This window comes from Cicer arietinum, chromosome 1 (genome assembly GCF_000331145.2).
Source record: "Cicer arietinum cultivar CDC Frontier isolate Library 1 chromosome 1, Cicar.CDCFrontier_v2.0, whole genome shotgun sequence".
NCBI classification, from domain to species: domain Eukaryota; kingdom Viridiplantae; phylum Streptophyta; class Magnoliopsida; order Fabales; family Fabaceae; genus Cicer; species Cicer arietinum.
Window position 1 is genome coordinate 15,594,149 of NC_021160.2, and position 13,213 is coordinate 15,607,361.

The 13,213-nt window shown below is 27.4% G+C and overlaps 1 protein-coding gene across 1 annotated transcript; it reads right to left on the reverse strand.

Annotated features, from left to right (window-relative positions):
- Positions 1 to 594: 594 nt before the first annotated feature.
- LOC101488466 (serine/threonine-protein kinase RIPK-like) lies at positions 595 to 4,892 on the reverse strand. The gene is made up of 5 exons (XM_004488027.4): positions 4,246 to 4,892; positions 2,936 to 3,071; positions 2,691 to 2,827; positions 1,977 to 2,100; positions 595 to 1,398 (listed from the first exon to the last, which is right to left on the reverse strand). Exons 1-5 carry the CDS (start codon positions 4,642 to 4,644, stop codon positions 812 to 814), a joined length of 1,383 nt encoding a protein of 460 aa, XP_004488084.1. The 5' UTR covers positions 4,645 to 4,892; the 3' UTR covers positions 595 to 811.
- Between the last annotated feature and the right edge of the window lie 8,321 nt (positions 4,893 to 13,213).

Genomic DNA, 13,213 nt, shown 5'->3' on the forward strand with positions numbered 1-13,213 from the left:
TAATATATATATATATATATATATATATATACATATATATATATATATATATATATATATAAGTTATGATAAATTGACACCATTGTCTCAAATTTAAATTATGACATCTTGAATAATTTTTTAACGGATATTCGTGTTACAAAATTTCCCTTGGATTGAAATATATTATTATATAAATCATATGAATAAAATTTTATTTGAATATATAATTATTTAATATATTATTAATATAATTTAAAATTAGCGTTCCATGAATTTTTATTAAATAAAATAATTTGGATATGAGTAATTGACATAGTAAATAATTTCAGATTAATTTTTTATAAATAAATGTGATGTATGTTATAGTAGCTTATATGTATAGAGATAATAGGACTCGGACTTGGGTTTAGCGGCTTAGTGGCATGTTACCCAATTTTCCAATTCTCAATTACATACCTTTGGTCAAATCACTTAGCTGTAATCCTCAGTGTTGAAAGATCTTAAATTTAACTTGTTCAACAAATCCTAATAGGTCATTGTCCATTTGTTGAACCATTCTTTGTTTTCACCAAGAAGCAAAATGTATTATTCTATATTTGTATATACACAAACTTAAAATAATTATTAATTCCTCTTTAAATTGAAGAATAAAAAAATAAAACTAATAACTCAAGCATATATATCTTAATCTTCCATGTGATGTCCACGACAATTACACGCCCACACTTATTTTTTCTCCCTTGTCTTTGTCTACTCTTAGGCTATAGTATTTTGTACACTATTAAAATCCAAATATCTATTTATGTACAAAATATAAATTTTTGTTTGCCTAGCCTTTTGTATGCGGCGAAGGAGGATTCGACCTGCTTCCTCTACCATTTCGGTGTCTGTCATTTTGCAAACGTTGTCGTGCCTGTAATTGCAGTTGTAATTGAGGATTCGGCGATTTAGGAGACTTAAGTGGATGATGCCGATGACCGTTCCTATGATAGCGACCATTTTCCCTATTCCTCTCCTTAGGTGTTTCATATTCCTTAACTTCTTTTTCTTTATTCACTTCAATGTTATCAATTGGAGCATGGTAAACAAAAGGTCCCATTGGAATATCATCAAAATCTTGTAAAGGTTCCAAAATCTTAACAACATTGCTCATTGTGGGCCTACTCTTTGGTCTATGGCTAAGGCATTGAAAAGCCAATGAAGCTGCTTTTTTAGTGCCCATTTCGGAATATTGTCCTTCAAGTTTTGGATCCATTAATTTGCTAATTTTTCTTGAATCATTTAACATTGGTCTAGCCCAATCTACTAGGTTTTGTTCCCTTGGAGGACGATTTTTGTCCACTGATTTTCTTCCTGTTAGTAACTCCAATAAAACTACTCCAAAGCTGTACACGTCACTCTTGGCTGTCAAGTGACCTATAAGAAAACATTATTAAAATAAAAATTGATTTAGTCACAAGAGTTCTAGCTCAAGTTAATCAATATCCATATTCATCACTATTAATTTATCATACATCATTATTATTATAGCTCCATTAAAAAAAATCATTATGTTACGTTTTTGACATTTTCCAGAATGATTATTTTCAATTTTAATTGTCATTCTTTAAATATTTGATCCAGATCGACAAAATTAACAAAAATACATGTAACATAACTAAAAGTGAAAACCCAAATTTATAATTACTTAATTTATAATTAAACCTAATAAAATAGTTATTAAGGGATTTTAAGTGCATTAATATATTGTGTGCGAGTTTTACTCTTTTAGAAAGAAAGAAAAGAGGTACATTAGTATATTAATATATTGAGAGCTATGTAAAGAATATTTTAGATCGTGCTACGTACTACACAAGGCACAAGTGCTTTTTAAGAGCTATTTAATACTATAAGGGAAAATTTATTGAAAGCTTTTTTTGTTTTGTTTGTGTGAGTGTATCTATTAAACACAATTAAGACAACATTAAACTAATTCAACATGTTTTTAATTTTACCTGTCATGACATATTCTGGGGCAGCATAACCTTGAGTACCCATAACTCTGGTTGAAACGTGGGTGTCATCTCCTTCAGGGCCATCTTTTGCCAACCCAAAGTCAGAGAGTTTTGGATTATAATCCTGAAAAATAAAATAAAATAAAAATTATGAGTATAATAATTAATGAAAGAGGTTTAATTAATTAATAGTTTAATTGACATGTCATTATTTTTTTTCTCACACCTATCAAATCATATCTTACAATATAATTAAGTATAGATATATTTTAGAAAATAATATAAAAAAGTCACATAATAGTAAGATATAAGGTATGATTGTTACAATTTAATTTTTAAAAATAATATATTTTTCTAAAAAAAGTTGCATTAAGTTTTATTAATTTACAGTTATAACAAAAAATTAGAATCTGAAAAACTGCTTCAAGTAAAAAATTATTTTGACTAGATTCTTATAAAAAATATTTTTTAACTAGATCATCAAAATATTTTTGGTAGATAATTTTTTTTAAAAAGTGATTTTTATTACGATAAATTGACACCAAATAACTTTTATTGTTTTTTTAAAATAATTATAAATTATAAAATAATTTTTTAATAGTTTATAACAAATAGAGCTATAATTGAATTTGTGTATAAAACATTTTAAAACTAACAATGTAAATGAAGTAGATTGTTTGATTAATGAAATAATAAAGGAAGTGTGATACATACAGAGTCTAACAAGATGTTTGAAGCTTTGAAATCTCTAAAAATAACTGGTTTCTCTGCTTCATGAAGAAAGGCTAAACCTTTTGCAGCTCCAACAGCTATTTTCATTCTTGTTGACCATGGTAATGATGCTGAGAATCCTAAAATAATTTACCACAAAAATTAAAACAAAGGTTAATATTCTTTTCTACTTCCAAAGATATATGGAACTTTAAGAATCACATTATTGTAACATAAATAAATCTTACTTCTAAATAATTGATTTTCCAAACTTCCTCTTGGTAAATATTCATATACCAAAAGCCTATGTTCATCTTCACAACAGTATCCTATTAGCTTCACAAGGTGTGGATGAGTCAATTGCCCCAGAACAACAACTTCAGTCTGTTAACAAGTTACAAAATCAAATCATCAGAACTCAAACTAATTAAAGTGTACATAATCACGTTATTTCTATTTTGGGTTCATTTGTTACATATTATAAAAATAAGTGATTTTTGTATTTAATAATTTAGAGATTACTTTTTTAAAGATTTTATGGAAAAATCATAAATTATTTATAAAAATTATAAAAATGATTTTTTTTTAAATCTACTAAAAAGAATTTTTTATTTGAGACGGTTTTTAGAATTTTTTCTAAATTATCATATTTTCAAAAAACTGTAACAAACATAAAAAAATTGATTATTTTAAAAAAATGATTGTTAAACGAAATAATTATAATAAACTGTTGGTTGTGTTTGTTAATGTACAAAATGACATAATAACACCACTAAAATATATAAGAGAAATGTCTTTAATCCCTAACTCAATAGATAAATATCGATATTATTAAGTTAGATAAATGTCGATATTATTAAGTTGGATGTTTTGTCTCAGGTTCGAACCGAGCCCTTACAGTTGTTACGATATAATATACTATCTTTTTTACGATAAAAAAAATATACAAAAGAACTACCTACTTTAATGTTTTCTGAAATTAAAAAAGTGCTAAAATATATTTTTGACTATCTTATTTTTTGAAAATGGACAATTTTGACTCCCTAGTTAAAAAATTGCTATTTTATTTTGACTCGGTAAATTCAATCTTAAAAAGAAAATTCTTACTTACTTTATTTATTTTTTTCTATAAAATGAGAGTTTATTTTTTAATATTGTCAGCTTATTTTTATTTATTTTAAAATTATCAAATTTGATTATTAATTAAAATAAACATAAAATAGAATATTGGAGTTGACAATTTTTTAAATATGTCTATATAATTATTGAAAAAAATTCTATATTAATATTGACTGAGTCAAAATTAAAGAAGATAAATCATTTAAAATAAAATAAAATTAAAAGGTTAAAATTGTAAATTGCAAATTAGAGAGATCAGAATTAGATTTTAAAATTTACGCGCAAAATTTTTATTTATTTAAAAAACTGTATTTTTTTTTCTGTAGTATACTCCTTGAAGACAGAAAAACTGTAATTAATTTTTGAAAGTATAGTTTGTATGAAGTGCATGTGATGTAAGGTGAAAAAGAAGGTCCAAATTAAAAAAAAAAGTACTTACCAACCACTCTTTGTGACCTTGTTTGCTTTCCAAATCCAAAAGCTTAACAGCAACCGGTTGAGCCTTCAAACCATACCTTAGTTTATCATCTATAAACCCCTTATGAACAGGACCAAACCCACCTTCCCCAAGAAAATTACTTGAAGAAAATTGTTGTGTGATTATCTTAAGCTCAGCAACTGTAAAAGCATGAATATTTGTTCCTGCTAGAGAAATAGATAGATCCTCTGAAAGTGTTGAGTTTGGATTACTCAACTCCGTTATAGGAATCCTATGAGATGATATTGAAGAACTTCTTGGTTTTGTTGATACCACTTTCTTTGACTTTGGTGATGGATACTCACCTTTGAAACAACTTGATGGCAAAATTGTTTTCAATATCATTTTCATCATTGTCATGTTATTTCAAGAGTAAATAAGTTTTAATTGTAGCTACTAGAGTAATCTACAATTAATATTCACATATAGTTTGTATTTGATATTGAAATGTTTGTGTGTATATATATATATATTTGAGGAAGGTTATATTGGTGAGAATATGTGATGGATTAGGTAGGAAGAGAGAGATGAAAAATTTGGAAATGAGTTTTGAGACTTTGGAAGAGAGAGAGAGAGAGAGTTAGTATTCAAAATCTTCAACTGCTCATAGAGAAATGAGGTTATGGGCCTTGTTTTTATATATTACCTACGTTGAATTTTTCCTCTAATTTCTTTTTGTCTTGGTCGTGTATGCGATGGAATTTTATTCTTTGTTCATACATATAAATGTAACATATATATTTTAAGGGTTGTAGTTGTACCAGTATATTACTTGGCCTAACTCAATTTTTCAATGAGTAAGTCTCATCACATCTTCTTACTCTTAAGATGAAAGCACATTGTGAAAATATTTTTTATTTTTTATTTTTTAATGTTTATGTTAATTTTATTTGTTAATAAAAAGGTAAAATAATTTTAAAGGGAATGATTGTTTATATTTTTATAAATATCAAAAAATTATTTTTATTATTTACAAAATTATATTATTATTGACTAACATTTTATCTTATCTTTCTGATAATAATTTACTTCAAGAGCCTCATCAAGGAAAAAAACACAATTTAAAAAATAAAAACAAAACATATTTTCACAAAATAAACAACCCCTTATTTTGTAAAAATATTGTATTTTCATTTTCAAACTTGTGTGTTTATTTTATCGACGAAATACTTTTGATGTGAATCATTGCCATAGAGAAGACGGAATGGTAAGATGTGTATATATATATATATATATGTGTGTGTGTGTGTGTGTGTTGTGTCAAGTAAGATGGGTTTTAATACGAGAGAGTGAGAGAATTAAATTTTGACCATACAATTATATATGGATAGTCATGATTGAAAATGTCACATGATTACTTAAGAAAGTCACATGTCTTTTTGTTTTAATCTTAACCATTCATGACTTGATCAATGATTAACATTCGTTCTCTCAACTCTTATTACAAAAACACTCCCATTGAAAAAACAATTTGAGTTTGAATATTTTTTTTTTCTTTGATACTCTTATCTTAGAGTGTCATGATAATTGTAATTCATATATTTACTTTAGAGAATTTGAGTAAGTCATATAGTGTTTGAGATAAATTTATATAATAGAAATATTTACGTGTTATTATTATATTTTAGTATTTGATTGTGCTCTTTAATTTTTCGATGTCTAGTTTTTCAAATGAGATTACATGTTTAAAAAACTTAATTATCTACTAATTATGTTACATTATCTTAATTTGTAGTTGTTTGATTGTTTGTTTGACAAGGAAGAAGGATCTAAACATTGTTTAACATTATTTGATAAATGGGGAAGCGAGTATCCTAAGTCTACCATGTTGGTTAATGGAAAATGACATAGCTACCCTTGCCGCTTGACTTTAATGCATTTGTGGATATAAATTTGAAAAAGTGAAACTTTTGCCTTGTCATATTTTCTAACCTTCAAGAATCGTTACTTTCGTTTTCTAATTTTAAATTAAATGAAGTCATGCACAATTTCACGGAACCAAAAGAAGCTACAAATTTCATTTTCTTCTATGTTTTTTTGGTATGCGTTGACCTTTTTGTAACATAGGTTGTTGTTTGAATGTGCACAATTAACACTTTCTCTAATAAACCAAACTTCGAGTAGAAGTTGTAAGCTTCATAATCAATAATCAATTAAAATCACACAAAATAGGGAGATGTCACGCTTCAACAATTTAATGAAACATATAGTACAAAAAGGGTTATTTAATATCTCCCATTTTTCAGTGATAAAGTCAGAGGGCAATTATGTCAATCCGTGTTTGTAAATTGTAATTGTCATATGTATAATTGTTTTTTTCTAAACGTGTTTTTTTACGTTACTAAAGTGTTTGTTCTTCGGAGTATTGAAAATAAAGCACTTGGTTGGTCTGCTTGCAAAATTAGTTGGATTGGTGTTTCTAGAAGATGTAACACAATTTGTAATTATATCAACTTGTTATATATAATATAACACAAATCAACATCTAAACAGATTAACACAAGAACTTGCACGTATAATTAAGATTATTATACAAAAAGCTAACATCTTTCTAAGAGCTACACCACGCGGTAAAGGCAATTGCTGTATTAGAGGGCTCGAAGTCTCAAACAAAAATAAGTTACAAATTAATGTTAAATTATCTATTATATGATTCATGTAGCTCATAGGTTGATTTTAAATAAAAGACGATTCAACGTGATGATTGTTTGACTAAATAGTAATTAAAGTCAATGATAATTTTATTTTAAAATTTAAAATAAATTTTGTTAGAAATAACAAACTAATATTTTTCCCAGTTACATAATATTTTTCGAGTGGTAATTAAATATAAGGCAATGAACATATAAATTTGAATTGAAAGGTAAAAGCAAATTTTTATAGAAGGAAACACAACAATCCTATACTATACTATATCTTTGTGGCCAATTAAAAATAGAAAAATGCACAGATAGAATGAACTTGATTAAATGAAGATCCTATTTGCATAAAATTGAGATTATAATTAGATTAGTGTGGGTCCTATATGTTATATGTGTGGTGGTTCAGGGCTCATTCCGCGGATATAAAGGTTGTTTGTGTTTTTATGACTCAAACTAAGGAATTTGTTATCTTTCAATTCTTTTTAGGGAATCAAATAATATGTAATGTAATAATAGGTTTTATATATTGAGTTGGACCCATCATAGCTTATAATGTGGGGTGATACTTTATAGAATCATTTCAGTTTGTATCTTTATTTTATATATGGGACTTAGTAATGTCATCTAATAGATATACAATAATATTGTATTAAATTTTATATTAGGTCTAATTTATTTTTTACAAAATAGATTTTAAAATAATTTTTTTATTTATAAATTCAACATTTATCTTTGTTATATGCAAAAAAATTTTAATTGAATTAATTTTTGATTAAATTTTATTTATCGATCAAATTCTAAATTATTTGGATTTATTTAATTAGAAATCAGAAGATTAAAAAGTGAAAAGAATTGTGTTTTCTTAGAATAATATGAACGAGGTTCCAAATAATTTGGACTCAGATATGGTGTGCGAAAAGAGAAAATTAATGATAGTGAAAACCGCGGAGAATACATTAAAATGATCAAAACGGTGTGCCAATTAAGAAAATTCAAATCCTTCAAGGAAAATAGAAAGAAGAAAGTAGGTAATGTGGGGTCACTTCGTTTGTCATTATTCTTTCATTTTCAATGAAGATGTTTGGTCATTTTCCAAAATAAAAGTATTTAATGACCTTGTCAACTCCTATGCATTCTGACAATTCATTCCATCACTTGCCATGCACGAAAAATAAAACATGAAAGAGTGGTGTGATCCTGTTACACTTGAAAAATGCATAATGATGTTCAAAAGAGCTCGATTTGTTATATTTAAAAAAAAAGTGATTTTTAAAGTATTTAGTCATTTTATTATAAATTTTTTCACTCCAAAGAATCTAACAAACATCTATTCATGTGTCTCTGATGAATTCAATAAGTGATTGCTCGTCTGCCTTTGATGAATTCAACAAGCGCTTGATCGTCCATCTCTGATAAGCATGACAAATAAGTAATTGCACATGTCTTTAATAATCACATCAATCATCTGGCTATCGTACTATTAAGAAGTCAACACTTTAAAAATGTCAACGCTATGATGAAAGTCAACGTTTTGAAGAAGTCAACGCTCTAAAGAAGACAAAGCATTTATACATTATCTAATGAACATTTTGAATCTGCTACTTGTTTGAAAGTCTTTAAAATTTGATTTGATCAAAGTATCATCTGTTTCCCTGTCCTCAACACCCTGAAAGTCTTTAAGATTTGATTCGATCAAAGTATCATCTACTTCCCTGTCCTCAATACCAAGATCTGTAGAATCATTCACGGAGATATATATGGATACATATTAAAGACTTATTTGCCTTAAATGGTGATTGAAGTTTTCCAACAATAACATTCTCAACAAACACTTCATCTTCGTATTTAAGAAGAACTCACTCAGTCCATTACAACACAGCGTGATAGAGAAAATGAAAAAGGCTATGTGTTAAAAAAAAATATGAAAAAGCCAAGAACATGTCAAACTAAGAGAATGAGTGAATTATGCTCTCATAGAGAGTTATTAGAGTTGATGTAAATAAGTCAAAGTGTTCTCAAACACTTGTACTAATATAGGACTTAATTTCTAACATTCTCTCAATGAGAGTTATAATTCGAAAAACAAACTTTCTGTCAAATCAAACACAAATTAGAAGTTATGTAAATCAGTTTGATAGTGGCAACAACCTTCTCATCCTTAAGAAGTACCTGAAAAGGTACAATGACTCTCATGAACCTCAACGACAAAATGCAAGAGGGTTGAGGAAGGTTTTGAGGACGGCAGCCTAAAGAGGTTAGAGAAAAATACTCAAAGCCTGAAGAAATAGAGTAGAGAATACTTGTATGATATTTATAGAAATAGTGATTAAGCTCGAATATATTGAGGCGAAATCTCTCTGTAATAAGAGGACTAGATGTAGCAACAGTTTGTTATGAACTAGTATAGAATGTATGTGTCTACTTTATCCTCTTTTATTTCTTGCATCTTAGTTTTTTATGATTCAATCTTACTTTTTTCTAAACCTACTTTTAAAAGCAAGTTTAATGTTATGATAAAGAACATTTTTTATGATGAAATCGAAGTACCTTAAAGAAACGACAATTATAATTCAAACCCTCCTTTTTTGTGTTTGCCAACACCTTCATAACACAATGGAACAACAACAAGACATCTTTTTCAAAAAGAGATTTCAAAGAAACGACTCATCTACTATGAGTGCAAAGAACCAAGTCATTTCAAATCAAAATATTCTAATCTTGATAAAGGAAAATCCCAAAGAAAAGACTTCAAGGTTAAAAAGAAATGTTTGATGGCTACTTGAGATGACTTCGGTGAATCATTTGATGAAGATGATGATCATGCAAACATGGCTTTGACGACATATACTCACTCTAACCCTAACTCTAAAATGAATATGTTGATGAAGAAATTGAGGTATTTTTTTACCTATCTTGTAATGAACTTATAGATATGTTAAATGAGTTTCTCAACAAAAATCACAAGGTTCCTTTAAAACTTAAGTGTCTTAGAAAATCTCATGACATATTAAAAATAAATGCAGTTCCTTTTAAAAAGAATTTTAAAACATAAAAAGGGAAAATCTAACTTTGAAAGAAAATGTTCCAAAAACTTCATAGGATATAATCTGCAATTCTATTAAGTACGAAAAAGCCTTTCAATAATTGAGCTCAATTGATAATGGTAATGAATGGAGGGTGGTACTTATCCCTTAGGTATCGAGTTCGATTCCCATGGAAGACAAAAACTCGATATTTTCTATTGAGAGAAAGAGGGCAGGAAGGTCGTGATTAACAATGCAAGTAAAAGTAAGGGGCTAGGATATTACACTAGTAATGGGGTTTGAAACTCTACCTTTTTTTTCTTTATAAAACCCATTTTTCAGTCACAATCATTCACATACTCCCACACTTTCTCTCTTTCAAACCGTCAAACTTCCCTGGATATCTCTAAATCTCTCCTACTTCAATGACTTCGAGTTCATCCTCAAACCGTTCACTCAACAACGTCTCATATGTTCCCTCCATGTAATGTAATCTTTATCAGTTGGAAATTCTTCATGAACTCAAGGTCAACTTCGCAAACATTGCTGAAAACGAGTTTGATTTTATTGAGGATTTTGCTGGTGTGGGTTGGTCTGAGTACTTTAACCTAGAACAAGATGTAGATTTAGATATTCTAGTTAAAGAATTTTGGATATTCGCTGATGCAAACACAAATCGTGAAGTATCGAGCACTATGTTAGGGCTTCTAATCAAGATCACTCATAAATCCCTCGCTGCCATTACAAGATGTTTATATGAAGGTATGTTGCTTGAAAATTGGTATGAGTCAAAGGTTGGATCATCCATAATCAATAAAAATCTATTTGAATATCCTAAAGTGAACTCTAAGTCTGCACACTTAAAACTTGAGTACATAGTTCTTTTCAAAATTCTGATTGGGTGTGTGGTACCCAAAGGTGGGTTTGTGGATCATGTAAGCAAAGATCAAAAGGGTCTAATATGGAACATCTATAATAGGATCATGACAAATTCTGATTGAATTGTGTATACCATTTTAAAAACTATTTGCTTTTCTTACAAAGAAGTTTCTTTATCAAAAGATTCAACTTACTATTGAAAGAGGTTTAATGAGAATAAGGTTGAATCATAAAGAACTAAAAAGGAAATAAATAAAAGAGACTAAAGAGACACATATATTTTTTATACTAGTTCAAAACAATTTGTTGCTACCTCTAATCCTCCCCTAACGAAGATATTTTGCCACAATACATTCGAAGACTTAATTCACTATTTCCAATAAATAATTGTACAAGTATTCTTATTTTAGCCTCTTGAGGCTTTAAGTATTTTTCTATAGCCTCTCCAGGATTTCGTTATTAGATCCATTCTTTAACATACTAGCATCCCGACGTTGAGTTTCATGAAGGTTGTTTGTGTAACACCCCAAAATTTTCATATATATTATATATGTATCTTTTTAGTAATTGTTATTATTAAATTAATAATTATTCTATGTGTAAATAAATTAAATTAAATTTATCACACTCTATTCTACCTAAATAATTATAATCTTCATTTTTATTTAATTGTTTTGACGTGACAATTACATGGGGACTATTTATGATATCATTATTTCATAAATGGACATTTTTTTTTATTTGATTAGTTTCGATAATCATGAAATTGATGTGTTAGATATGTTTGTTTTATATTTGTATGTCTGAGTGGTATTCTTGTCTTACTTGATTTATTTTAGTTGATAAAATATCAGTTGAATTATTTAATTAAATTAGAATTTATATAAGTTATATTGTTTGTTAGTTTTATTTGCAACCAAATAAGTATTTATTTTAGGAGATATTATAGAGTTAGTGAAACCAACCTTTATGTATAAGTGTTTTGAAAATATTTTTGGTCCATCCTATAAAAACAAAAATTAGTGACTTGACTCATTCTTTTACTCTCCTTTATAACAAGATTTTATGACAATTCATGGTGTTTTCTTGACATAATGTGCATTAATTCATTTTAAACACCCTTAATTTATTTTTTAAAGGAAGATTATAAATTTAATTATAAGTTTTTTGTGCAATTAAGAGAGGACACAAAAAGACTATTGTCCCTTTTGTATCTCATGCATTCATCTCTTTTAAACTAAAATTATAATTTTATTATAATTGTCTACAAAAATAATTTTATGAAATTTTTGGTTTCGTAACTATTAGATAAAAAAATTAAAAGGGTGATGTGACAATCTCTAATTTATTTATTTAACTAAAATTAGTGTGTGACACCCTTCAATATTTGGTGAACTCTATTAGTTAATTCAAATTAACTCATACACATAAATTTCAATTGGCTTTGTAACAACCTAATAAAATTAAAGAAATAGTAATTATTGGTAGTATAATGTTGGAATTAAGTGCACTTCAATTTTAGACAAGAAATCAATGGTAATAGTGCAACGTAAATAGCTTATATGTTCATACGTTTCCATTAGGCATCTTGTTGTCACACCTATTTGTCATTCGTACACTCTCAAAATAATTTTCTGAGTCGTAAATTCCAATATCTATCGGTGTTGAATTCATTACTGCCTCGTGAGCTATTTCTCGTGCAAATTTAGAGGTGTTAAGAAAGAAAGCGCCTAAGGTAAGGGCTTTTCCCCATGCAATGTTAGGCTAGATATTAAATTAATAGTTTGTAAGATATTGATATAAAACTTGTTGTCTTAAAAGAAAAATATTGATTTTTAATTGCCTTAAAGAATTTAACTATAATATTTTATTTTTATGAGTAATATGTTTGCTTTGATAAACTTAATTATAAATTTCGATTTTTATTATTATAACATGAGTAATATGTTTGATGTCATATATTTGATGTAAAGTTATTATTTGTGTGTTGTTTATGTGTACTTAATTATAAAGCTATGATTTTTATTATGATCTCATGAGTAATATTTTTAGGATGTCTTTAATTTAAAGTTTCGATTTTTGTGCTATTTCATTTCAAAGTTTTGATTTTTAAGAAATCTATATGAGTCTTGGGGGAATTGGTGTAAAGTTTTAATTTTAATTATGATAACATGATTAAGTTGATTTTTGTGATGTGTTTAGCGGCAAACCTTGATTTGTGTTTTAAATAATATTATTTTTGTGGTTGCATAAGTGGCTTGTGATTTGTGTTTTGAATATTCTATCTATGTGGTTGTCTAAGTGGTTTGGTTGGTGGTTTGTATTTTAAATATTTTTATCTTTGTGGTTGCCAAAGTGGTTGGTGATTTGCATTTTAAATATTAT